The sequence below is a fragment of the Salvelinus alpinus genome, chromosome 3, assembly GCF_045679555.1.
Source record: "Salvelinus alpinus chromosome 3, SLU_Salpinus.1, whole genome shotgun sequence".
NCBI classification, from domain to species: domain Eukaryota; kingdom Metazoa; phylum Chordata; class Actinopteri; order Salmoniformes; family Salmonidae; genus Salvelinus; species Salvelinus alpinus.
The window spans coordinates 96,081,970-96,109,472 of NC_092088.1; the positions used below are offsets into that span (position 1 = coordinate 96,081,970).

General features: G+C 45.8%; 2 protein-coding genes across 2 annotated transcripts; both read left to right on the top strand.

The window, feature by feature from the left end:
- The first annotated feature begins 756 nt into the window (after positions 1 to 756).
- LOC139571581 (putative nuclease HARBI1) lies at positions 757 to 4,467 on the top strand. Its single transcript, XM_071394579.1, has 11 exons — positions 757 to 1,504; positions 1,592 to 1,768; positions 1,859 to 1,920; positions 2,003 to 2,089; positions 2,177 to 2,218; positions 2,287 to 2,460; positions 2,540 to 2,575; positions 2,674 to 3,228; positions 3,298 to 3,413; positions 3,510 to 3,621; positions 3,716 to 4,467. Exons 8-11 carry the CDS (start codon positions 2,757 to 2,759, stop codon positions 4,084 to 4,086), a joined length of 1,071 nt encoding a protein of 356 aa, XP_071250680.1. The 5' UTR covers positions 757 to 1,504; positions 1,592 to 1,768; positions 1,859 to 1,920; positions 2,003 to 2,089; positions 2,177 to 2,218; positions 2,287 to 2,460; positions 2,540 to 2,575; positions 2,674 to 2,756; the 3' UTR covers positions 4,087 to 4,467.
- Positions 4,468 to 5,312: 845 nt separating this feature from the next.
- dnajb12b (DnaJ heat shock protein family (Hsp40) member B12b) lies at positions 5,313 to 27,503 on the top strand. Its single transcript, XM_071394580.1, has 9 exons — positions 5,313 to 5,522; positions 6,025 to 6,196; positions 6,777 to 6,922; positions 7,142 to 7,315; positions 7,428 to 7,495; positions 9,047 to 9,156; positions 22,303 to 22,475; positions 24,356 to 24,512; positions 26,594 to 27,503. The coding sequence occupies exons 1-8, from the start codon at positions 5,390 to 5,392 to the stop codon at positions 24,475 to 24,477; spliced, it is 1,098 nt and encodes a 365-aa protein (XP_071250681.1). The 5' UTR covers positions 5,313 to 5,389; the 3' UTR covers positions 24,478 to 24,512; positions 26,594 to 27,503.

Below are 27,503 nucleotides of genomic sequence, written 5' to 3' on the forward strand. Positions count from 1 at the left end.
CGCGCTAGTAGCGTTTCAATCAGTTACGTCACTTGCTCTGAAACGTATTAGTAGTGTTGCCCCTTGCTCTGCAAGGGCCGCGGCTTTTGTGGAGCGATGGGTAACGACGCTTCGTGGGCGACTGTTGTTGATGTGTGCAGAAGGTCCCTGGTTCGCGCCCGTGTCGGGGCGAACCAGGGATACTGTTACATTTACAATGGTGTTTGCTCTTCACTGGTTGCCCTTTTCTTGCTGCTGTGATGGCACACTGGTATTTCACCCAATAGATATGGGAGTTTTCGAATTCTTTGTGGGTCTGTGTAATCTGAGGGAAATATGTGACTGACTTGCCTAGTTAAATAAAGGTAAAGAAATAAAATACAAAATATTGTCATACATTTGGCAGGAGGTTAGGAAGTGCAGCTCAGTTTCCACCTCATTTTGTGGGCAGTGTGCACATAGCCTGTCTTCTCTTGAGAGCCAGGTCTGCCTATGGCGGCCTCTCTCAATAGCAAGGCTATGCGCACTGAGTCTGTACATAGTCAAAGCTTTCCTTCATTTTGGGTCAGTCACAGTGGTCAGGTATTCTGCAACGGTGTACTCTCTGTTTAGGGCCAAATCGCATTCTAGTTTGCTCAGTTTTATGTTAATTCTTTCCAATGTGTCAAGTAATTATATTTTTGTTTTCTCATGATTTGGTTGGGTCTAATTGTGCTGCTGTCCTGGGGCTCTGTTTGTGTTTGTCAACAGAGCCCCAGGACCAGCCTGCTTCTCCAGGGGCCTGTTGCACAAAAGTAGAATTAAGACATCCGGGATAAATGACTCAGCTGAGCTCAATGAAGCCAAAACATGTGCGTCCAGGCTTAATTGGTTGCACAAAGACCAAGCCAGGATGAGCAGACACGGATTCATTAAGCCAGGTGAAACCAATCCTGGATAGGTGCGCGCTCACGGCTCACTCAAATAGACCCCGCCACAGATCACAGATTAACTGATTTACCATGGCAACTAGAGCCGCGTACTTTTCCCCGTCGGAAGCACAAATCCTCATGGAGGCATACGAGGAGGTAAAAGATATAATTAAGAAGAAAGGCAACACCGCCACAGTGATAAAGCAAAGAGAAAAAGCGTGGCAAAGTATTGCAGACCGCCTGAATGCGTAAGTAGTGCACAATTACACACTCACCGCTCCGCTGAAACATCACAATTACAATTCAAATATTTAATTCACATCTCCAAAAATGCAGTTGTACTGTAATTATGAAACGGTTAAATTTTTAATTGAAATGCACTGCAGATATGAGTGAAATTGTGTAAAGTTACTCCATCACACTGTATAAAGCTATGATAAATGTTTTGATATTTTTACTGAAAACAAGACAAAAATACCAAGTAATTTTTTGCAGTGTGACTCCATTAAATGTGTGTGTGTGTGTGTGTGTGTGTGTGTGTAGATTAAACATGAACGGGCCAAAACGGACATGGCAGCAGGTCAAAATCAAATACAAGAACATTCTGCAGAATGGTATGGTCCCTGACTAATATTTAACAAAGCACAAGCATATATTGTACCCAGAAGGTGCCTGCTCACACATTGTCTGTACTGTTTTAGCAGTGAAAAAGAATACCCACAGACAAGGCACGGGTGGTGGGTCACCAAAGGCTGACCTTACCCCAGCAGAGGACATGGCCTTGGAGCTAAATAAAGGCAGGCCCGTCTTAGAGGGGATCCCTGGGGGGAAAGAGACGAGCATAGGTTCCTCCCAAGATGCCACCCGCTTCATTCAAGGTATGTCCTTCCATCTCTACATGGGATACAACCACATTCATATTGAATCAATTTGGACTGTCTGACTTTGGTTTACCTATTGCCTTGCAGTGTCTGGCAGCACTGTGTTCCTGTTAGAGCCACCAGCACAAGCACCAGACGATGCTGATCCAGTGAGTACTCCATCAAAGGCATACTGTAGGCCTGGCATGTCTTGTCTACTAGCTTCAATATGAATCCGATTAAATGTGATAGGGTGAAGGCCCCAGTGCAGCAGCAACAGCACATGATGGAGACGATGATGAGGAGGAGACCATCTCTCTGGATTCCAGAAGGCATGAGGTATCATGTTAAGACTGTGAAAGTACTATTTACTCTACAATGGTGAGGAGTCCTCATCAAAATCAAAAAATCTAATTTCTTTTACAGGACCCAGATGCTATACAGTGGGAAAACCAGCCTGGCAACATAGTGCGTATTAATAAAAGGACACCACATCCTGCCAAATTCCAGCTGCGCTAATTGTATTGTGTTCACAGAGCTCACAAGCTATCAGAAAGTTGTATGGCAACCACCTCCGGCGCCAAATAGAACTGGCAGACATAGACATTCAGTACAAGAAGAAAAAGATGGAAAATCTTGCACTGGAGTCCGAAATAAAAAAGAGGACAATTAGGAAACTGGACCTTGAAATAAAAAAACTTGAGAGGGAGGTGAGATATGCCTTCAATGTACACTGTATGCTAACTGTAACACAAATGTATTAATCATTATTTTTCTTTCCTCCCCCAGCTCCAAGAAGATGACACAGCTCAAAATAAAAATTAGGTATATTCTCGTAAAGTCAAGTGAGCCATGACATATGAGCTCTTATTGTGAGCACACAGGACGGTGGCATCTTTCTAAGGTTTTTTTTATTTTCCCAGCAATCAGTACAACCAAGTCATCGTTATAAGGCATCGCCCTCTTTTGCCCACCCCCCCAGCACCAGGTGTGGCCACTAGCCTATATGAAGGCCCAAAATTGTGTGTTCCTTTCTGCTCTGACAATGGCATGCCCATTCGTGCGAGATGTGGTGGATGAAGAAGCACTTGTGCTGAGGAGAGCCTTCAGGCGAGAAAGGGTCTTCAGGGACCGGTTGGACCCACTGGCCTTCCCTGATGACCATCTATATGAAAGATACAGGTTTTCTGCAGATGGCATCAGGTATCTATGCAGACTACTGGGTCCCAGGATTAAGCACCGCACTGCACGGAGCCATGCACTGAGTGTGGAGCAAATGGTTTGTGTGGCCTTGCGCTTTTTTGCTAGTGGAGCCTTCCTGTACTCAGTGGGGGATGCAGAACAGCTGAACAAGGCCACAATTTGCCGCACAATAAGGAGTGTGTGTCTGGCTATCAAAGCATTAGCAGATGTCTTCATCTCCTTCCCTGGCCACAGAAGACTCTGTGACATCAAAGAGGAGTTCTATAGGATTGCAGGTAAGAGGATCTACAAATTACAGGACAACTGTTAACACATAGTAGGATACTCATTACTTTGTGTGACAGGTTTCCCCAATGTCATTGGTGCAGTGGACTGCACACACATAAGGATAAAAGCCCCCTCAGGTGCCCATGAGGCCGATTTTGTGAATAGGAAATCCTTTCACAGCATTAATGTTCAGGTGAACATAACTTTTTGATATTGTCCATTGACGAACACTCTGCATTGCCAGTGATGTGCATTGATTGGTGTAATATTCCTCATCTTATGATTTCAGATGGTCTGCAATGCTGACTGTGTGATCAGCAATGTTGTGGCAAAATGGCCTGGCTCAGTCCATGACTCCAGAATCTTTCGGGCCTCTGAAATCTATCAGTGCCTATCACAAGGTAAGCCACACAACCCCTATTTATAACCATCATGGCTGTGTCAAGAATATCACTGTGTTTATGAGGTAGTAATGATGAGATTTTGTGTTGACAGGTGAATTCTCTGGTGTGTTGCTGGGAGACAGGGGGTATGGCTGCCAGCCTTTTCTCCTGACACCTTTCACAGACCCCCAGGAAGCACAGCAGGCCTACAACCATGCCCATGCCAGGACCAGGGCCAGAGTTGAAATGACCTTTGGCCTCCTGAAGGCACGCTTTCACTGCCTTCACAAATTAAGGGTCAGCCCTGTTAGGGCATGTGATATTACTGTGGCTTGTGCTGTCCTCCACAATGTGGCCTGCCTGAGGAAGGAGAGGGCCCCCAGAGTGCCACCAGCCATGGACTGGGACAATCCGGCAATCTTCCCTGATGACGACAGTGGTCGGCTGCTGAGGGACCAATATGTGTTGAATTATTTTAGTTAGTATGTGTGCTTTCAATTTTGGTTAAATATGTCCTGCGGTGGCAGAGGAATTTGGTTTTTTTTGGGTTCGTTTTTTGACGAATTTGGCCTCTTATGATGTTTGTGCGGTATACTGTGTGTAATACAAGGCTGCAGGGAAGCTACTGCATCCATTCATTTGTCTGTTCAGTTGATGTGTATGGATTTGTCCTGCATTTATTTTAGTGTGCAGACATGCAGGGTGTGTTATATACAGACCTTTGAATGTGTATGTATCATTTTGTATAATATGCTTGGATTCTGTGCTTTCCATCTTGTAGAGTCACTGTGACTTCAGTTTCGAAAGGAGCTGATGGTTTACCTGCTTTGTTTTGTCCTTATTCAATAAAGGAACATAATGTTACACATTGTGTTTTTATATTCATATGGAATGTGTATTTGTTTATATGACAGAGTACTAGGGCCACACTGAAGAAAAAGGATAAAGTCATAAATTTATGAGGCTGGTTCTTTCTGCAGAAAAGCTACATATTGTTTTTACAGTTTTGATACTTATGACAATGTGATACTTAATATTCTGGCACATCAGCACATCATGTCTTTGTTTATGAAACCATACTGAAGTACAATTTCACGAAATGCCCCACATCTGTCATTTTAACAACTGTCCTCCTTTAAAACAACTGGTTACAATATTATGACTTGTGTTTTTTTCCCCTCTGTGGCCCTAATATTCTATCATTTTATATATAGCCTTATAGTCTATGGGAAACTGTAAATTATCTAATGATAGCAACATCTAAAAATCATTTTTTATCCAAAATCATTGAAATTAATGATCACAAACGTTTAAATAATAACAGTGGGTCTAGTTATATGTGATAACAATGTATAGTGAGCAGTGAAATAACTATTGGTTTCCATTTGTGGTGACTGCTGACTGACATTAGGGATGAGATTAAATAGATCCTGGAATTTAGCCTGGTCTGGAGCAGGCTAGCTCCACAGAATAAATCTCCATGGTAATTTATACCATAACATATCCTCCTGCCCCCTATCCATCTTTAGTGCAACCGGATTACGGATCAATTGAGCCAGGATCACCAAGATATCCTGGCTTAATCCCTTATCCTAGTTTTGTGCAACAGGCCCCAGGTTCATCTCTCTGTAGGTGATGGCTTTGTTATGGAAAGTTTGGCTCCATCTAGTAGGCAATACCAACATGACCACACCACTACGCCCTACATAATGCGTGACGTCATTAGAAAGCGCCCTACAACGGCTATTAGCGTTATTTTTTTATTTACCTCAAGCTGCGTCCCGCAATGGAAGTAAACAGGGACGAAGCAGAGCGTTGCATTGACATTGCAACTGCTGCATTAACAAACAATCAAACAGAGAAGGCCGTTAGATTTCTAGAAAAGGCACAGAAACTTTTTCCGACGGATAAGGCGAGAGGTAAGAGACGGCCGCTTGAGAAGCGACATGAATGTCAGCTAGCATCCAGGGTATATTTTTATAAATTGAGGGCCCGCTATAGTTGCGTTAATACGTTACCCTTCTCACTGCTAAAGCTAGCTAATTATCGCCGATTTTTCATATAAAACATCTAATCTGGCTCGATTTTGCATTGTCACTGTTGTAGTTGTAGTATACACAGTCCGTTTAATTCTGCTGGTTATATTAGCTAGCTAGCGAGCTACCTAACGTTAAACTGTGGAGTCAGTACATTCAGTTGCACCCAATCTCATGTTGCTAGCTAAATACAAACGGTGCAGCTGCATAGCTAGCGGTCTTTGACGTTGTTACTTCGAATAACTCACTCCATGTGCTTCTGACTGTACAAGAGGGAGATGTCATCAGAGATTTGCCCCCAATGGGCCTGTTCAGTGGAGACGTTTCTGGGGGAAACTACGATACTCAAATGTTCTTCTAAATGTTACTCTATCTGTATTTCCAGCACTGCTGGACTTGATTGCAAGAAATGGTTTCACCCCTGGTCATGACAACCAGTCAGGATCCAGTGATGGCACTGGGCCAAGGCAGCGAAGACCTGGGGAGGAGGACCAAGGAGAGAAGGCCTCGCAGACAGCCAAATCCTACACCTCAGATCAACTGGACGCTGTCAAGAAGTAGGATGCATGGAATTTACTATCATTGCAATTATTATCATATAAAATGTAATTGCAAGGAAAGTGAAGGAAAAGGATACTTAGTTGCACAACTGAATACATTCAACCAAAATGTATCTCCCGCATTTAACCCAACCCCTCTGAATCAGAGAGGTGCATTTAACCCAACCCCTCTGAATCAGAGAGGTGCATTTAACCCAACCCCTCTGAATCAGAGAGGTGTGAGGGGTTGCCTTAATCGACATCCATGTCATCGGTGCCCGGGGAGCAGTTGTTGGGGGTTAAATGCGAAAGGTCGCTGGCTCTGATTCAAACAGAGTTTTTATTCAACGCTCTTACCCGTTAGGCTACCTGTCGCCCAATGTTCCTGCTGAGCTGGGACCACACATGTATTTATTTTTGTAGTTGTTGATAAAACCATCTGCTAAATGGCATGTTATATTGAAACTGCTTCTAAAACATTAACATCAAACATATGTTTAACTCCCACTTTCCACATTGAATCTTCCCTATCGGAAAAATGAAAATATCTTGAAACAATTGAGTGTTTTGTCTTTATAGTTTTCTTCTGTCTTTACAGAATCAAACAGTGTAAAGACTTCTATGAGATTCTCGGAGTGAAGAAAGATGCGTCTGAAGATGATCTCAAAAAGTCATATAGAAAATTAGCGCTGAAATTCCATCCCGACAAAAACCACGCACCGGGTGCCACTGAGGCATTTAAAGGTACGCCCCCAAACCAGACTTCTTTTCTTCATTATTTTAATGCGATAACCATTCAAAGGAGACGGCTTGCCGGACACAGATTAAGCCTAGTCCTGGACTAAAACGTGTTCAACTGAGAATGCTTTCTAGTCTAATCAGTGTCCAGGAAACCGCTCCAATGAATTGTATATCATTTAATGTCATTTGAAGGTACCCAAAAAGGTGTTTGTTTTCCCCCAGCTATTGGAAATGCCTATTCCTGCTTGAGTAATGCTGACAAGAGGAAACAGTATGACCAGTGTGGTGAGGAGAAGAGACATCCGTCAAGACAGGGCCAGACCAACGGAGACTTCCAGGCTGATATTTCACCTGAGGACCTCTTCAATATGTTCTTCGGAGGGGGTTTTCCAGCAAGTGAGTGACACACACACACACACACACACAGTCATTAGAAACCATTGCATCGACATATTTTCCTGACACCTCCACTGCTAATATCTATTGGTTGTCTGTTTTGCTTCTCAAGGCAATGTTCATGTATACAGAAATGGGCGTTATCAGAGGCCAGCGGGACAACAGGGACAACAGAGAGAGGTATGCCAGTGGTTTTTTATGGATTGCACATTTTCCAGTTCAGGTTATTAAGTAGATAAATTTAGCCATTTTTCTAATGGTTTTCTAATGTACGTTAGTTAGCCTGCTGTACAGCAGGGGGAGTCCTTGTTGTTTTTGCACTGCAAACTGAGAATGGTCTACTTGGATAGAACTGTATTGTTACACTACGTGACCAAAAGTATGTGGACACCTGCTTGTCCAACATCTCATTCCAAAATCATGGGCATTAATATGGAGTTGGTCCCCCCTTTGCTGCTATAACAGCCTCCATTCTTCTGGGAAGGCTTTCCACTAGATGTAGGAACATTTCTGCGTGGACTTGCTTCCATTCAGCCACAAGAACATTAGTGAGGTCAGGCACTGATGTTGGGCGATTAGTTCTGGCTCGCAGTCGGCGTTCCAATTCATCCCAAAGGTTTTTGATGGAATCAGGGCTCAGTGCAGGCCAGTCAAGTTCCTCCACACCGATCTCGACAAACAATTTCTGTATGGATCTCGCTTTGTGCACAGGGGCATTGTCATGCTGAAACAGGAATGGCCTTCCCAAACTGTTGCCACAAAGTTGGAAGCACAGAATCGTCTAGAATGTCATTGTATGCTGTAGCATTAAGATTTCCCTTCACTGGAACTAAGGGGCCCGAACCATGAAAAACAGCCCCAGACCATTATTCCTCCTCCACCAAACTTTACAGCTGGAACTATGCATTGGGGGAGGTAGCATTCTCCTGGCATCTGCCAACACCAGATTCGTCTGACGGACTGCCAGAAGGTGAAGTGTGATTCATCACTTCAGAGAACGTGTTTCCACTGCTCCAGAGCCCAATGGCGGTGAGCTTTACTCCACTCCAGCTGACACTTGGCATTGCGCATGGTGATCTTAGGCTTGTGTGTGGCTGCTCGGCCAGGGAAATCCATTTCATGAAGCTCCTGACAAACAGTTCTTGTGCTGACGTTGCTTCCCGAGGCAGTTTTGAACATGGTAGTGAGTGTTGCAACCGAGGACAGACAATTTTTATGCTCTATGGGCTACATCGCTCGGCGGTCCTGTTCTGTGAGCTTGTGTGGCCTACTACTTCATGGCTGAGCCGTTGTTGCTCCTAGACGTTTCCACTTCAATATAACAACACTTACAGTTGACCGGGGCAGCTCTAGCAGGGCAGACATTTGACGAACTGACTTGTTGGAGAGGTGGCATCCTATGACAGTGCCATGTTGAAAGTTACTGAGCTCTTCAGTAAGGCCGTTCTACTACCAATGTTTGTCTATGGAGATTGCATGGCGGTGTGCTCAATTTTATACACGTCAGCAACGGGTGTGGCTGAAATAGCCGAATTCGCTAATTTGAAAGTTTGTCCACATACTTTTGTACATATAGTGTATGTGAAATTAGCCTGTGCAAAGTGGATTGCTAGGCTTAAGACCGGTAGTTGGTTTTGCAGTGTTATCAGTTAACTCAAACAAACCTGTATAGTTTACCATGTCAGTCTGTCATTGTTGTGTCTAACAAACCTGTGTGTTGTGATTTTTCAGGGAGGCTTTGCGCTCTTTGTCCAGCTGCTGCCCATCGTCATCCTGGTGGTTGTGTCAGCTCTCAGTCAGATGATGGTCTCCACTGCCCCCTACAGCCTCAGCTTCAGGCCGTGAGTCTAACCCCTGACTTCCCCCTACCTGGATAATTACCTCATGGAGTAGCCTGGTCTTTATTTATTTATTTCACCTTTATATAACCAGGTAGGTCAGTTGAGAACAACTTCTCATTTACAACTGCGACCTGGCCCAGATAAAGCAAAGCAGTGCTACAAAAACAACAACACAGAGTTACACGTGGGATAAACAAACGTACAGTCAATAACACAATAGAAAAATCTATATACAGTGTGTGCAAATGTAGAAGATTAGAGAGGTAAGGCAATAAATAGGCCATAGAGGCAAAATAATTACAATTTAGCATCAACACTGGAGTGATATATTTGCAGATGATGTGCAAGTAGAGATACTGGGGTGCAAAAGAGCAAGAAGATAAATAACAGTATGGGGATGAGGTAGTTGCGTGTGCTATTTACAGATTGGCTGTGACAGGTACAGTGATCGGTAAGCTGCTCTGACAGCTGATGCTTAAAGTCAGAGGGTGATATGAGTCTCCAGCTTCAGGGATGTTTGCAATTCGTTCCAGTCATTGGCAGCAGAGAACTGGAAGGAAATGCGGCCAAAGTAAGTGTTGGCTTTGGGGGTGACCAGTGAGATATACCTGCTGGAGCGCGTGCTACGGGGGGGTGTTGTTATGGTGACCAGTGAGCTGAGATAAGGCGGGGCTTTACCTAGCAAGGACTTATAGATGATTTGGAGCCAGTGGGTTTGGCGACGAATATGTAGCGAGGGCCAGCCAATGAGAGCATACAGCTCAGTGGTGGGTAGTATATGGGGCTTTGGTGACAACGGATGGCATTGTGATAGACTACATCCAGTTTGCTGAGTAGAGTGTTGGAGGCTAATTTGTAAATGACATCGCCGAAGTCGATAGTCTTACGAGGGTATGTTTGACAGCATGAGTGAAGGAGGCTTTGTTGCAAAATAGGAAGTCGATTCTAGATTTAATTTTGGATTGGAGATGCTTAATGTGAGTCTGGAAGGAGAGTTTACAGTCTAACCAGACACCCTAGGTATTTGTAGTTGTCCACATATTCTAAGTCCGAACCGTCCAGAGTAGTGATGCTAGTCAGGCGGGCGGGTGCGGGCAGTGATCGGTTAAAGAGCATGCATTTAGTTTTGCATTTAAAAGCAGTTGGAGACCATGGAAGGAGGTATGGCATTGAAGCTTGTTTGGAGGTTTGTTAACTTCTCTAGGCTAGGTGGGACGGTAGCGTCCCACCTGACCAACATCCAGTGAAAGTGCAGGGCGCCAAATTCAAACTACAGAATTGTAAATATTTAACATTCTTGAAAATACACATGCAATATGTCAAAATAAAGCTTAACTTGTTAATCCAGCCGCGATGTCAGATTTCAAAAAGGCTTTACGGCGAAAGCAAACCATGCGATTATCTGAGGACAGCACCCCACCATACAAATGCATAAAAAATATTTTCAACCAGGCAGGTGGCGACACAAAAGTCAGAAATAACGATATAATTCATGCCTTACCTTTGAAGATCTTCTTCTGTTGGCACTCCAATATTTCCCAGAAACATCACAAATGGTCCTTTTGTTCGATAAACTCCTTTTTATATCCCCAAAATGTCAATTTATTTGGGGCGTTTGATTCAGAAAAACACCGGTTCCAAATCGCCCAAAATGACTATAAATTATCTAATAAGTTACCTGTAAACTTTGTCCAAACATTTCAAACAACTTTCCTAATCCATCCTTAGGTATCCTAAAACATAAATAATAGATACAATTTAAGACTGAATATACTGTGTTCAATAGCGGATAAAATCAAAGTGGAGCGAGCTACAGGTCGTGCGCCCCGAACAGGTCACTTGGCTTGACTCTCATTCTGTACTTCTTCATTTCTCAAAGGAAAAACATCAAACAATTTCTAAAGACTGTTGACATTTAGTGGAAGCCATAGGAACTGCAACCAGGTGCATCATAAATCTAGTTTACCATAGAAAACTAATTGAAAACACAGTGAACAAAATATTCCTGGATGGTTTGTCCTCAGGGTTTCGCCTGCCAAATACGTTCTGTTATACTCAGACATCATTTTAACAGTTTTAGAAACTTTAGAGTGTTTTCTAACCAAATATATGCATATGCATATGCATAGCTTCTGGGCCTGAGTAGCAGGCAGTTTACTTTCGGCACGCTTTTCATCCGGACATCAAAATACTGCCCCCTATGCCAAAGAAGTTAACACAGTGTCCAAAGAAGGGCCTGATGTATACAGAATGGTGTCGTCTGCGTAGAGGTGGATCAGAGAATCACCAACAGCAAGAGCTACATCATTGATATATACAGAAAAGAGTCGGCCCGAGAATTGAACCCTGTGGCACCCCCATGGAGACTTCCAGAGGTCCAGACAACAGGCCCTTGAGTCTTCCGATAAGAATGAGGTGATTTGACAGTCGAAAGCCTTGGCCAGGTCGATGAAGATGACTGCACAGTACTGTTATTATCGATGGCGGTTATGATATTGTTTAGGACCTTGAGCGTGGCTGAGGTGCACCCATGACCAGCTCGGACACCAGATTGCATAGTGAAGGTACGGTGGGATTCTAAATGGTCGGTGATCTTTGTTAACTTGGCTTTCGAAGATATTAGAAAGGCAGAGCAGGATGGATATAGGTCTGTAACCGTTTGGGTCTAGAGTGTCTCCCATTTTGAAGAGGGGGATGACCCCGACAGCTTTTCAATATTTGGGAATCTCAGACGATACGAGAGGTTGAACAGACTGGTAAAAGGGGTTGCAACAATTTCGGCAGCTAATTTTTAGAGAGGGTCCAGATTGTCTAGCCCGGCTGATTTGTAGGGATCTAGATTTTGCAGCGTTTTCAGAACATCAACTGTCTGGATTTGGGTGAAGGAGAAGCGGGGGCGGACTTGGGCAAGTTGCTGCAGGGGGTGCAGAGCTGTTGACCGGGGTAGGGGTAGCCAGGTGGAAAGCATGGCCAGCCGTAGAAAAATGCTCATTGAAATGATCGATTACCGTACATTTATCGGTGGTGACAGTGTTTCCTAGCCTCAGTGCAGTGGGCAGCTGGGAGGAGGTGCTTTTATTCTCCATGGACTTTACAATGTCCCAAAACTTTTTGGAATTAGTGCTACAGGTTGCAAATTTCTGTTTGAAAAAGCTAGCCTTAGCTTTCCTGACTGACTGTGTGCATTGGTTCCTGACTTCCCTGAACAGTTGCATATCGTGGGGACTATTCGAAGCTAATGCAGAACGCCACAGGATGTTTTTGTGCTGGTCAAGGGCAGTCAAGTCTGGGGTGAACCAAGGGCTATATCTGTTCTTAGTTCTACATTTTGTTAATGGGGCATGCTTATTTAAGATGGTGAGGAAAATACTTTTAAAAGAGCAACCAGGCATCCTCTACTGACGGGATGAGGTCAATATCCTTCCAGGATACCCGGGCCAGGTCGATTACAAAGGCCTGCTCGCTGAAGTGTTTTAGGGAGTGTTTGAAAGTGATGAAGGGTGGTCGTTTGACCACTGACCCATTACGGACGCAGGCAATGAGGCAGTGATCGCTGAGATCCTGATTGAAGACAGCAGAGGTGTATTTAGAGGGCAAGTTGGCCGGGATTTACATTTAAGTCATTTAGCAGACGCTCTTATCCAGAGCGACTTACAAATTGGTGCATTCACCTTATGACATCCAGTGGAACAGCCACTTTACAATAGTGCATCTAAATCTTTTAAGGGGGGGGGGGGGGTGTCAGAGGGATTACTTTATCCTATCCTAGGTATTCCTTAAAGAGGTGGGGTTTCAGGTGTCTCCGGAAGGTGGTGATTGACTCCGCTGTCCTGGCGTCGTGAGGGAGTTTGTTCCACCATTGGGGGGCCAGAGCAGCGAACAGTTTTGACTGGGCTGAGCGGGAACTGTACTTCCTCAGTGGTAGGGAGGCGAGCAGGCCAGAGGTGGATGAACGCAGTGCCCTTGTTTGGGTGTAGGGCCTGATCAGAGCCTGAAGGTACTGAGGTGCCGTTCCCCTCACAGCTCCGTAGGCAAGCACCATGGTCTTGTAGCGGATGCGAGCTTCAACTGGAAGCCAGTGGAGAGAGCGGAGGAGCGGGGTGACGTGAGAGAACTTGGGAAGGTTGAACACCAGACGGGCTGCGGCGTTCTGGATGAGTTGTAGGGGTTTAATGGCACAGGCAGGGAGCCCAGCCAACAGCGAGTTGCAGTAATCCAGACGGGAGATGACAAGTGCCTGGATTAGGACCTGCGCCGCTTCCTGTGTGAGGCAGGGTCGTACTCTGCGGATGTTGTAGAGCATGAACCTACAGGAACGGGCCACCGCCTTGATGTGAGTTGAGAACGACAGGGTGTTGTCCAGGATCACGCCAAGGTTCTTAGCGCTCTGGGAGGAGGACACAATGGAGTTGTCAACCGTGATGGCGAGATCATGGAACGGGCAGTCCTTCCCCGGGAGGAAGAGCAGCTCCGTCTTGCCGAGGTTCAGCTTGAGGTGGTGATCCGTCATCCACACTGATATGTCTGCCAGACATGCAGAGATGCGATTCGCCACCTGGTCATCAGAAGGGGGAAAGGAGAAGATTAATTGTGTGTCGTCTGCATAGCAATGATAGGAGAGACCATGTGAGGTTATGACAGAGCCAAGTGACTTGGTGTATAGCGAGAATAGGAGAGGGCCTAGAACAGAGCCCTGGGGGACACCAGTGGTGAGAGCACGTGGTGAGGAGACAGATTCTCGCCACGCCACCTGGTAGGAGCGACCTGTCAGGTAGGACGCAATCCAAGCGTGGGCCGCGCCGGAGATGCCCAACTCGGAGAGGGTGGAGAGGAGGATCTGATGGTTCACAGTATCGAAGGCAGCCGATAGGTCTAGAAGGATGAGAGCAGAGGAGAGAGAGTTAGCTTTAGCAGTGCGGAGCGCCTCCGTGATACAGAGAAGAGCAGTCTCAGTTGAATGACTAGTCTTGAAACCTGACTGATTTGGATCAAGAAGGTCATTCTGAGAGAGATAGCAGGAGAGCTGGCCAAGGACGGCACGTTCAAGAGTTTTGGAGAGAAAAGAAAGAAGGGATACTGGTCTGTAGTTGTTGACATCGGAGGGATCGAGTGTAGGTTTTTTCAGAAGGGGTGCAACTCGCTCTCTTGAAGACGGAAGGGACGTAGCCAGCGGTCAGGGATGAGTTGATGAGCGAGGTGAGGTAAGGGAGAAGGTCTCCGGAAATGGTCTGGAGAAGAGAGGAGGGGATAGGGTCAAGCGGGCAGGTTGTTGGGCGGCCGGCCGTCACAAGACGCGAGATTTCATCTGGAGAGAGAGGGGAGAAAGAGGTCAGAGCACAGGGTAGGGCAGTGTGAGCAGAACCAGCGGTGTCGTTTGACTTAGCAAACGAGGATCGGATGTCGTCGACCTTCTTTTCAAAATGGTTGACGAAGTCATCTGCAGAGAGGGAGGAGGGGGGGGGGGGGGGAGGATTCAGGAGGGAGGAGAAGGTGGCAAAGAGCTTCCTAGGGTTAGAGGCAGATGCTTGGAATTTAGAGTGGTAGAAAGTGGCTTTAGCAGCAGAGACAGAAGAGGAAAATGTAGAGAGGAGGGAGTGAAAGGATGCCAGGTCCGCAGGGAGGCGAGTTTTCCTCCATTTCCGCTCGGCTGCCCGGAGCCCTGTTCTGTGAGCTCGCAATGAGTCGTCGAGCCACGGAGCGGGAGGGGAGGACAGAGCCGGCCTGGAGGATAGGGGACATAGAGAGTCAAAGGATGCAGAAAGGGAGGAGAGGAGGGTTGAGGAGGCAGAATCAGGAGATAGGTTGGAGAAGGTTTGAGCAGAGGGAAGAGATGATAGGATGGAAGAGGAGAGAGTAGCGGGGGAGAGAGAGCGAAGGTTGGGACGGCGCGATACCATCCGAGTAGGGGCAGTGTGGGAAGTGTTGGATGAGAGCGAGAGGGAAAAGGATACAAGGTAGTGGTCGGAGACTTGGAGGGGAGTTGCAATGAGGTTAGTGGAAGAACAGCATCTAGTAAAGATGAGGTCAAGCGTATTGCCTGCCTTGTGAGTAGGGGGGAAGGTGAGAGGGTGAGGTCAAAAGAGGAGAGGAGTGGAAAGAAGGAGGCAGAGAGGAATGAGTCAAAGGTAGACGTGGGGAGGTTAAAGTCGCCCAGAACTGTGAGAGGTGAGCCGTCCTCAGGAAAGGAGCTTATCAAGGCATCAAGCTCATTGATGAACTCTCCGAGGGAACCTGGAGGGCGATAAATGATAAGGATGTTAAGCTTGAAAGGGCTGGTAACTGTGACAGCATGGAATTCAAAGGAGGCGATAGACAGATGGGTAAGGAGAGAATGACCACTTGGGAGAGATGAGGATCCCGGTGCCACCACCCCGCTGACCAGAAGCTCTCGGGGTGTGCGAGAACACGTGGGCGGACGAAGAGAGAGCAGTAGGAGTGGCAGTGTTATCTGTGGTGATCCATGTTTCCGTCAGTGCCAAGAAGTCGAGGGACTGGAGGGAAGCATAGGCTGAGATGAACTCTGCCTTGTTGGCCGCAGATCGGCAGTTCCAGAGGCTACCGGAGACCTGGAACTCCACGTGGGTCGTGCGCGCTGGGACCACCAGGTTAGGGTGGCAGCGACCACGCGGTGTGAAGCGTTTGTATGGTCTGTGCAGAGAGGAGAGAACAGGGATAGACAGACACATAGTTGACAGGCTACAGAAGAGGCTACGCTAATGCAAAGGAGATTGGAATGACAAGTGGACTACACGTCTCGAATGTTCAGAAAGTTAAGCTTACGTTGCAAAAATCTTATTGACTAAAATGATTAAAATGATACAGTACTGCTGAAGTAGGCTAGCTAGCAGTGGCTGCGTTGTTGACTTTGTTTGAAAGTGTAGCTGGCCAGGTAACTGGCTAGATAATTAGTCTAAACTACACAATTGTCTTAGAACAAGGACAGCAAAGACAACTATGTAGCTAGCTAACACTACACTAATCAAGTCGTTCCGTTGTTCCGTTGAATGTAATAGTTTCTACAGTGCTGCTATTCGGTGGCTAGCTGGCTAGCTAGCAGTGTTGATTACGTTACGTTAAAAGGACGAAAATAGCTGGCTAGCTAACCTAGAAAATCGCTAACCTAGAAAAAGCTAACCTAGAAAAAGCTAACCTAGAAAACCGAAATTACTCTAGACTCCACAGTTATCTTAGATACAAAGACAGCAAAGACAACTATGTAGCTAGCTAACACTACACTAATCAAGTCGTTCCGTTGAGTGTAATAGTTTCTACAGTGCTGCTATTCGGTGGCTAGCTGGCTAGCTAGCAGTGTTGATTACGTTACGTTACGTTAAAAGGACGAAAATAGCTGGCTAGCTAACCTAGAAAATCGCTCTAAACTACACAATTATCTGTTGGCCGGGATGATATCTAAGAGGGTGCCCATGGTTACGGATTTAGGGTTGTACCTGGTAGGTTCCTTGATGATTTGTGTGAGATTGAGGGCATCTAGCTTAGATTGTAGGACGGCCGGGGTGTTAAGCATATTCCAGTTTAGGTCACCTAACAGTACGAAGTCAGAAGATAGATGGGGGGCAATCAATTCACATATGGTGTCCAGGGCACAGCTGGGGGCAGAGGGTGATCTATAGCAAGCAGCAACGGTGAGAGACTTGTTTCTGGAAAGGTGGGTTTTTAGAAGTAGAAGCTGGAATTGTTTTGGTACATACCTGGATAGTATGACAGAACTCTGCAGGCTATCTCTGCAGTAGATTGCAACTCCGCCCCCTTTGGCAGGTCTATCTCGTTGGAAAATGTTGTAGTTGGGGATGGATATTTCAGGGTTTTTGGTGGTCTTCCTAAGCCAGGATTCAGACACGGCTAGAACATCCGGGTTGGCAGAGTGTGCTAAAGCAGTGATTGTTCCACTGGATATCATAAGGTGAATGCACCAATTTGTAAGTCGCTCTGGATAAGAGTGTCTGCTAAATGACTTAAATGTAAATGTAAAACAAACTTAGGGAGGAGGCTTCTGATGTTAACATGCATGAAACAAAGGCTTTTACGGTTACAGAAGTCAACAAATGAGAGTGCCTGGGGAATGGGAGTGGTGCTGGGAGCTGCAGGGCCTGGATTCACCTCTACATCACCAGAAGAGGAGTAGGATAAGAGTACGGCTAAAAGCTATAAGAATTGGTCATCTAGTGCGTTCGGAACAGAGAGTAAAAGGAGCAGATTTCTGGGCGTGGAAAAATAGATTCAAGGCATAATGTACAGAGAAGGTTATGGTAGGATATGAGTACAGTGGAGGTAAACCTAGGCATTGAGTGATGATGAGAGAGGTTTTGGGAATGTTCCAACCAGGATGAATGAAAATCTGGAATTTTGGCAAATTTACTGGAATTTTGCAACCCTAGCTGTGCTGTCTTAAACTCGTATAGTCAGACATTTGACTATGATGTATTATTAAGCAACTTCCGCCAAAATAATGCAATCATTTGATGATTCTTCTTTCTTTGTATTACAAAATGCTGAACTGCCTTGGATGGGACGGATTATCCTCCAGTTGCTATGTTATCCTGCTATGACAATGCATTTCACAATTTGGTAATCCTCTAGTAATGATTATTTCTGGAAATTGTTTGGGAAGGTGGTTTTTCAGCAGTTTTTTTTGTGTTTGCTAGATGCATTTGTTTGACTGAGGTGGAGAGATGGCACCCTATTCCCTATATAGTGCATTATCCCTATGGGTTCTGTTCAATGGTAGGACACTAAATAGGGACTAGGGCAGACATGGGCAAACTACGGCCCGCGGGCCACATACGGCCCGTTAGGCTTTTTAATCCGGCCCGCCGAACTTGTCCAAATTATAGTAAAAACCTCCTTTTTTTCCCCTTTCCCTGCAATGCCCACGTTTCCCCAATAGATGGCGCACTCAAAACACATTGACCGTTGTTGGAGTGGCGCGTATTTCTCTTTATTTCACTTTAATTTTCACTTCGTTTCACGTCACCATTAAGCGAGAATTGCCACAACAAAACTAACTCCAGACTTTGATGCACTGGCAAAAAAGGGAGACCAACAACACTGTTCCCACTGAAATGGTGAGTTTTTCTGCTGTGTTATGAAAAAATGCATATGGAAAGTTTGGAAGTGCGTCTTTTAATTAAGAGCAATGCGCATTTACGCACAGCAGCGGTACAGTAGCTTTATTAACACGCCGCACATCGCTCTTAATTTAAATTTAAATTTTCAGCTGCAGGTAGGATATTTAATACAGCCTATGTCTGTGTGCTTGGCAACGATACACGTGTACTGTTTGCGCGTGAAGGCGAGGGCGTCCGTGGCGAGTTTGTAGAGCGCGCGGTCAGGACAATCCATCCATGATTTTGCGGAGTTTAACACAAGTAGATATTATTGAGCTTGAGTATTTCGTTGTGTAATAATATGTTTTGAATGTTGAAAGTGATTCCATTTTTCAATAAATGTTGATTTCTTTAACTTTGCACCTTCGATTGAAACTTATTAAAAACAGACGCAATCTTGATAAATCACAGTGCGTATGTTATTTTAATCTATTTACATTTCCTCATCCCGGTATCTGCGAAATAGTATGTAAATGCCATATCTTGCATATTCCTTGAGACAAATTTATTAACTGATAAGGGCTATTTTTCACATTTGAAAGACAGTTAATAAATTGGGTTGTAGTGTTCTTACTGTGCTATGAGGTTTGCACACACTACATTTAATGCTTTAGTATATCCGGCCCAAACACTCCCTCCAAATGCTCCTGGCCCGGCCCCTCTGTCAAATTTTAGAACCCATTGTGGCCCGCGAGTCAAAAAGTTTGCCCACCCCTGGACTAGGGTGTCATTTGGGACACCGCCTGGTAGTCTTTAGGGAGGTCACAGGTCATAGATTGACTTTAGGGGAAAGTAGTCGTCAGCAGGGACTCTTTGGCCCTTGGTTAAGACCCGGCGATGGCTGGCCCGTGGTTAAGACCCGGCGATGGCTGGCCCGTGGTTAAGACCCGGCGATGGCTGGCCCGTGGTTAAGACCCGGCGATGGCTGGCCCTTGGTTAAGACCCGGCGATGGCTGGCCCGTGGTTAAGACCCGGCGATGGCTGGCCCGTGGTTAAGACCCGGGTATGGCTGGCCCGTGGTAAAGACCCGGCGATGGCTGGCCCGTGGTAAAGACCCGGCGATGGCTGGCCCGTGGTTAAGACCCGGCGATGGCTGGCCCTTGGTTAAGACCCGGGTATGGCTGGCCCGTGGTTAAGACCCGGGTATGGCTGGCCCGTGGTTAAGACCCGGCGATGGCTGGCCCGTGGTTAAGACCCGGCGATGGCTGGCCCTTGGTTAAGACCCGGCGATGGCTGGCCCGTGGTTAAGACCCGGGTATGGCTGGCCCTTGGTTAAGACCCGGGTATGGCTGGCCCTTGGTTAAGACCCGGGTATGGCTGGCCCGTGGTAAAGACCCGGCGATGGCTGGCCCTTGGTTAAGACACGGCGATGGCTGGCCCTTGGTTAAGACCCGGGTATGGCTGGCCCTTGGTTAAGACCCGGGTATGGCTGGCCCGTGGTAAAGACCCGGCGATGGCTGGCCCGTGGTAAAGACCCGGCGATGGCTGGCCCGTGGTAAAGACCCGGCGATGGCTGGCCCGTGGTAAAGACCCGGCGATGGCTGGCCCGTGGTTAAGACCCGGGTATGGCTGGCCCGTGGTTAAGACCCGGGTATGGCTGGCCCGTGGTAAAGACCCGGGTATGGCTGGCCCGTGGTAAAGACCCGGCGATGGCTGGCCCGTGGTTAAGACCCGGCGATGGCTGGCCCGTGGTTAAGACCCGGGTATGGCTGGCCCGTGGTTAAGACCCGGCGATGGCTGGCCCGTGGTTAAGACCCGGCGATGGCTGGCCCGTGGTTAAGACCCGGGTATGGCTGGCCCGTGGTTAAGACCCGGCGATGGCTGGCCCGTGGTAAAGACCCGGGTATGGCTGGCCCGTGGTTAAGACCCGGGTATGGCTGGCCCGTGGTAAAGACCCGGGTATGGCTGGCCCGTGGTAAAGACCCGGCGATGGCTGGCCCGTGGTAAAGACCCGGGTATGGCTGGCCCGTGGTAAAGACCCGGCGATGGCTGGCCCGTGGTAAAGACCCGGCGATGGCTGGCCCGTGGTAAAGACCCGGCGATGGCTGGCCCGTGGTAAAGACCCGGCGATGGCTGGCCCGTGGTTAAGACCCGGCGATGGCTGGCCCGTGGTTAAGACCCGGCGATGGCTGGTAGGCTTGGGCAGTATACCAGGGTATTTAGAAAAAGCCACAGTATGGTTTTTCAATACCGTCAAAACTATTTATTTGTAATTTCTCAATTAATGTGAATATTTGTCACTACTTTTTAAATGAATACCTGCAGTCAACTTGTGCAATAAGGGAAAGTGTGATACCTAGTCAGTTGTACATCTGAATGTATTCAACTGAAATGTGTCATCCTTATTTAACCCAACCCCTCTGAATCAGAGAGGTGAGCTGCCATAATCAACATCCACGTCATCGGCGCCCGGGGAACAGCGGGTTAACTGTCTTGTTCAGGGGAACAGTGGGTTTAACTGTCTTGTTCAGGGGAACAGTGGGTTTAACTGTCTTGTTCAGGGGAACAGTGGGTTTAACTGTCTTGTTCAGGGGAACAGTGGGTTTAACTGTCTTGTTCAGGGGAACAGTGGGTTTAACTGTCTTGTTCAGGGGAACAGTGGGTTTAACTGTCTTGTTCAGGGGAACAGTGGGTTTAACTGTCTTGTTCAGGGGAACAGTGGGTTTAACTGTCTTGTTCAGGGGAACAGTGGGTTTAACTGTCTTGTTCAGGGGAACAGTGGGTTTAACTGTCTTGTTCAGGGGAACAGTGGGTTTAACTGTCTTGTTCAGGGGAACAGTGGGTTTAACTGTCTTGTTCAGGGGAACAGTGGGTTTAACTGTCTTGTTCAGGGGAACAGTGGGTTTAACTGTCTTGTTCAGGGGAACAGTGGGTTTAACTGTCTTGTTCAGGGGAACAGTGGGGTTAACTGTCTTGTTCAGGGGAACAGTGGGTTTAACTGTCTTGTTCAGGGGAACAGTGGGGTTAACTGTCTTGTTCAGGGGAACAGTGGGTTTAACTGTCTTGTTCAGGGGAACAGTGGGGTTAACTGTCTTGTTCAGGGGAACAGTGGGTTTAACTGTCTCGCTCAGGAGCAGAACGACAGATTTTTACCTTGTCAACTCGGGGATTCGATCCAGAACATTTCAGTTACTGGCCCAACTTCACCTAACCACCAGGCTATCACCACCAATACTCTACTCCTCTGACTGTCTGTTATCACCACTGTTACTGTCGTGTGGGAGACTATAGTGATTGTGTCAGAGAGTAGTCCACTGTCATGTCCCACGATAAAGGGATTGGTGTTGCTGGGTTGGATCATGTGAAGCTGCTTCACTGGGGTGGCAGGTAGCCTAGTGGTTAGAATGTTGGGCCAGTAACCAGCAGGTAGCCTAGTGGTTAGAACGTTGGGCCAGTAACCAGCAGGTAGCCTAATGGTTAGAGCGTTGGGCCAGTAACCAGCAGGTAGCCTAGTGGTTAGAACGTTGGGCCAGTAACCAGCAGGTAGCCTAGTGGTTAGAGCGTTGGGCCAGTAACCAGCAGGTAGCCTAGTGGTTAGAGCGTTGGGCCAGTAACCAGCAGGTAGCCTAGTGGTTAGAGCGTTGGGCCAGTAACCAGCAGGTAGCCTAGTGGTTAGAACGTTGGGCCAGTAACCAGCAGGTAGCCTAGTGGTTAGAGCGTTGGGCCAGTAACCAGCAGGTAGCCTAGTGGTTAGAGCGTTGGGCCAGTAACCAGCAGGTAGCCTAGTGGTTAGAACGTTGGGCCAGTAACCAGCAGGTAGCCTAGTGGTTAGAACGTTGGGCCAGTAACCAGCAGGTAGCCTAGTGGTTAGAACGTTGGGCCAGTAACTGAAAGGTTGTTAGATTGAATCGCCGAGCTGACAAGGTAAAAAAATTCTGTCATTCTGCCCCTGAACAAGGCAGTTAACCTACTGTTCCTAGGCCGTCATTGTAAATAAGAATTTGTTCTTAACTGACTTGCCTAGTTAAATAAAAATTCACTCATTACGCTGTCTCTCTGTATCTATCTCCATCAAATTCAGGTCTATTGGACACACCCACAAGAGGTACACGGAGACCTTGAGGGTGCCGTACTATGTGGGAGACCACTTCTCCAGGGAGTACAACGGACTGAATCTGAAGTCTGTGGAGAGGAGTGTGGAGGATGACTACATCTCCAACCTCAGAAACAACTGCTGGAAGGAGAAACAACAGAGTACGTTCACTTAATAGTATGAGAATAATATGGTCATTTAGCAGACGCTTCCATGGCTTCTAGAACGGTCAGCGTGGACAGTGACACCTGTTCAGTATGTTGGTCCGTGTGGGATAGTATAGAATACAGTATATACAAATGAGATGAGTAATGCAAAATATGTAAACATTATTAAAGTGGCCAGTGATTTCAAGTCTATGTATATAGGGCAACAGCCTCTAATGTGCTAGTGATGGCTGTTTAACAGTCTGATGGCCTTGAGATAGAAGCTGTTTTTCAGTCTCTCGGTCCCAGCTTTGATGCACCTGTACTGACCTCACCTTCTGGATGGTAGTGGGGTGAACAGGCAGTGGCTCGGGTGGTTGTTGTCCTTGATGATCTTTTTGGCCTTCCTGTGACCTCGGGTGGTGCAGGTGTCCTGGAGGGCAGTTAGTTTGCCCCCGGTGATGCGTTGTGCAGACCTCACTACCCTCTGGAGAGCCCTGCGGTCAGTTCCACGTGGCAACGCTACTTTAAAATGGATGTATACTGGAGGAGTGTTTAATGATTTAGTTTGGAGGCTTCAGGTGTTCTGATCCGAACTAAACCGGTTGTGTCCTGTTTGTTTGGCTGTTTCAAACAGACAGTTTGCTATAACGTAAGATGGATAACACAGTACCAGAAAGTGATATCCTCTGTGAAGAAATAGCACTACTTCACATGCAGAGGAGGCTGGTGATGGGAGGACGGCTCATAATAATGGCTGAAATACAGTGAATGGAATGTAGGGACCTAAAAAAATATATATCTTTTTTGCCTGATTCAGTTTTTTCCATTTTGTTTTCCCAGGTTTCAATTTCCCAGTTTAATGTTTTTGCTCTCAATCACTTTTTAAAAATGTAACGTCCAAATTCAGTTATTTTCTGAGTCCACAACAATGCTTAAACCACACCAGGAGAACACTTTTGAGGTCTGGGAAAAATGTGATCCATTTTTGGGTGTAGTTACCATTTTAATTCCAGTGTAGATCTTGAAAGAGGCTGTTTGTTTTAGAGATGTTTTTGTAAAACAAAATACCCACAATAATCGTCATCATCATCATCATATCGTTCTGCCAAGTAAGCATAGTCTACTTTGTAGTTAACATTTAATTTGAGAAGGATTTTGGATGTGGAAAGCCTTTCCCATGTCCAGAAAGATAGCATCACCGCTAACGGCGACACAAAGTGGTAGACACCCGCACCACACATAACATACGGGGAATTCTCATTGGCTCTTCAGAAAGTTGCAGGAAATACCCATCACTGATTCATTCTGTTCAAGTCTTATGATAAACTTCATTTTCAATTAATTTAGTTGATTCCCTATTAAGTTCATTACATTGTTGAATTCCGTTTTAATGTCTGGATTCCGTGATTCCGTCCTCATTCTCAACATGGCGGATTTTCTCTGACCCTAGGAATGGTACAATTCCATTTATTCTGTTCCAGACATTACTATGAGCCTGTCCTCCTATTTAAAGTGCCAGCCACCGCTGTTTACATGGCAAGGGAAAAGCACATGGCAGTTTTACATTACAACACATTATCATTCAGATGATTGGTTTTCTGGGCAGGATACTCTTTTTAGCCTTTCTATTGTACTTCCTGTTATCTTATGTAACTTGTATTGTATTGGACGCCCAAGTAGGTGTTTGTCTTAGGCTACATCACAATTCTGTTCCCTTCTCCCAAGGTGTACACTTGCTCACTTTCTTGCATGGATTTAACAATAGTGGAAACTCACTCCAGACAATGCTTACAACAATCATATGCTTTTAAATCCATGACAAGGAGTGCAGACTTCTGGGAAATATTGGAGAATTGTGGACTGAGCCATTGTACTTTGTTGTTGTGTTCCAGAGGAGGGCCTGCTGTATCGAGCTCGCTATTTTGGAGACAATGAGTTGTACCAGAGGGCTCAGAAGATGGGGACACCGAGCTGCTCCAGGCTGTCTGACATCTCTGTTTCCTTAGGTGGTTAAATATAAAGGAAGGCTGTTGATCGCCACACTGATAGGTAAGAGCTCACCACTAAAACAACCTAAATGGCACCCTATTCCCTATATAGTGCACTACTTTTGACCAGGGCCCATAGGACACTATATAGGGAATAGGGTGCCATTATGGACTCAGTCAGGCACAGTCTCTGTCTCTATATAAGGCTCCATTGTTGTAGTGTACCTATTGGGTTAGTTATGAAGTCCTACTGAACTATGTACAGTGGCAAGAAAAAGTATGTAAACCCTTTGGAAATACCTGGATTTCTGCATAAATTGGTCATAAAATTAGATCTGATCTTCAACTAGGTCACAGAAATAGACAAACACGGTCTGCTTAAACTTATAACACACTAACAATTATATGTTTTCATGTCTTTATTGAACACACCCTGTAAACATTCACAGTGCAGGGTGGGAAAAAGTATGTGAACCCTTGGATTTAATAACTGCTTGACCCTCCTTTGGCAGCAATAACCTCAACCAAATGTTTTCTGTAGTTGCAGATCAGACCTGCACAACGGTCAGGAGGAATTTTGGACCATTCCTCTTCACAAAACTGTTTCAGTTCAGCAATATTCTTAGGATGTCTGAACTGCTCTCTTGAGGTCATGCCACCGCATTTTAAATCGGGTCGAGGTCAGGACTTTGACTGGGCCACTCCAGAAGGCGTATTTTCTTCTGTTGAAGCCATTCTGTTGTTGATTTACTTCTGTGTTTTGGGTCGTTGTCCTGTTGCATCATCATCTTCTGTTGAGCTTCAATTGGCGGACAGATAACATTCTCCTGCAAAATGTCTTGATAAACTTGGGAATTCATTTTTCCGTCGTTGATAGCAAGCTGTCCGGGCCCTGAGGCAGCAAAGCAGCCCCAAACCATGATGCTCCCTCCACCATACTTTACAGTTGGGATGAGGTTTTGATGTTGGTGTGCTGTGCCTTTTCTTCTCCACACATAGTGTTGTGTGTTCCTTCCAGACAACTCAACTGTAGTTTCATCAGTCCACAGAATATATTTCCTGTAGCGCTGTGGAACATCCAGGTGCAATTATGCCAACTTCAGACGTGCAGTAATGTTTTTATTGGACAGCAGTGGCTTCTTCCGTGGTGTCCTCCCATGAACATCATTCTTGTTTAGTGTTTTACGTATCGTAGACTCGTCAACAGAGATGTTAGCATGTTCCAGAGATTTCTGTAAATCTTTAGCTGACACTAGGATTCTTCTTAACCTCATTGAGCGTTCTGCGCTGTGCTCTTGCAGTCATCTTTGCAGGACGGCCACTCCTAGGGAGAGTAGAAACAGTGCTGAACTTTCTCCATTTATAGACATTTTGTCTTACCGTGAACATCAAGGCTTTTAGAGATACTTTTGTAACCCTTTCTAGCTTTATGCAAGTCAACAATTCTTAATCTGAGGTCTTCTGAGATCTCTTTTGTTCGAGACATGGTTCACATCAGGCAATGCTTCTTGTGAATAGCAAACTCAAATTTTGTGAGTTTTTTTATACGGCAAGTGTAACGGATGTGAAATGGCTAGCTAGTTAGTTAGCGGTGGTACGCGCTAATAGCCTTTCAATCGGTTACGTCACTTGCTCTGAGACCTTGAAGTAGGGTTTCCCCTTGCTCTGCACGTGCCGCGGCTTTTGTGGAGCGATGGGTAACGATGCTTCGTGGGTGACTGTTGTTGATGTGTGCAGAAGGTCCCTGGTTCGCGCCCGTGTCGGGGCGAGGGGACGGTCTAAAGTTATACTGTTACACAAGGCAGCTCTAACCAACATCTCTAATCTCATCTCATTGGTTGGACTCCAGGTTAGCTGACCCCTGACTCCTATACTGTGATTGTTTAAATGATGTATTCAATATAGACAAGAAAAATACAATTTGTGTTATTAGTTTAAGCAGACTGTTTGTCTATTGTTGTGACTTAGATGAAGATCAGATCAAATTTGATGACCAATTTTTGAGAAATACAGGTAATTTCAAAGGGTTCACATACTTTTTCTTGCCACTATGTTACGAAGGCCGACCTAACTATGTAAGTTATGAGTCCCATGAACAGAGTGCACATGTTGAAACTGAATTGTCTTTGCTCTCTCTTTTAGGTAGTTATCCGAAACCGCAAAAACAATTTTATTGCCTGTAAATACGTACGCTTTTCAACATTCGGGACTGTGACTTCACTGCACACCAAAACTCGGACAGACTCTCCTTGAGTTGGAGATCTCGTATGGCGAAGAAGAAGAGAATGACCTAAAGTCTTGTTGAGGAAGAATGAATACCCTCTTTGTTGATGATCATGGTGATGTGTCATGAAGTGACTGTGCTCTGTTACAAGCTGACTGTTTTACAAATGCACTGTTAGGGACTCCTGCTTTTACCCTCTTACGTCCTAAATGGCACACTATTTGCTATATAGTGCACTATTTATTTTTTTACCCGGGCCCATAGGGCTCTGGTCACAAGTAGTGCAGCATATAGAGAATAGTGTGCTATTTGGGAGGCACCCTCAAGTCAGATGATGTAAGGGCGGTGTTAAATCAGGAAATACTCAGATCAGAAGTGGTTCATTATACATGTCCTCCTTTAGCAATTGATACTTCCGAGATATTCATCTTTTATTTCAATATGGCGAAAACATTGAAGAATGGTTAAGACCAATTGAAGCTGATGGCAGTTTCCTGATTTATACTTTATATGTAAATTATGATTTTTACTATGCAGGGATTATATTTATATATTCTCCTATCAGAGTCAGTAAGGTAAACATACACCTCTCAAGACATGTACTGAGCAATTTTGATTTTGCAGATCTATGTATTTACAATGAGTGAACCCAGTGAATGAGAAAGTAATTTATTTATTGTTGGAATTCTAAAATATCAAATGTTTTTATTCAAGATTTTCTTCATTAGAACACAGCGTCTATCTAATAAAGTAGGTCTTGCTCACGATGACACGTCCATATTATGTTTTTACTCAAACAGGGAAAATAAACATTCTACGTGCCCCATC

Coding starts and splice junctions, on each gene's coding strand:
- dnajb12b (XM_071394580.1), top strand. CDS start 5,390: ATGGAAGTAAACAGGGACGAAGCAGAGCGTTGCATTGACATTGCAACT. Junction 5,523..6,024: donor TCCGACGGATAAGGCGAGAG/GTAAGAGACGGC, acceptor CTGTATTTCCAG/CACTGCTGGACTTGATTGCA. Junction 7,316..7,427: donor CGGAGGGGGTTTTCCAGCAA/GTGAGTGACACA, acceptor TTGCTTCTCAAG/GCAATGTTCATGTATACAGA.
- LOC139571581 (XM_071394579.1), top strand. CDS start 2,757: ATGAAGGCCCAAAATTGTGTGTTCCTTTCTGCTCTGACAATGGCATGC. Junction 3,229..3,297: donor GGAGTTCTATAGGATTGCAG/GTAAGAGGATCT, acceptor TTTGTGTGACAG/GTTTCCCCAATGTCATTGGT. Junction 3,622..3,715: donor CTATCAGTGCCTATCACAAG/GTAAGCCACACA, acceptor TTGTGTTGACAG/GTGAATTCTCTGGTGTGTTG.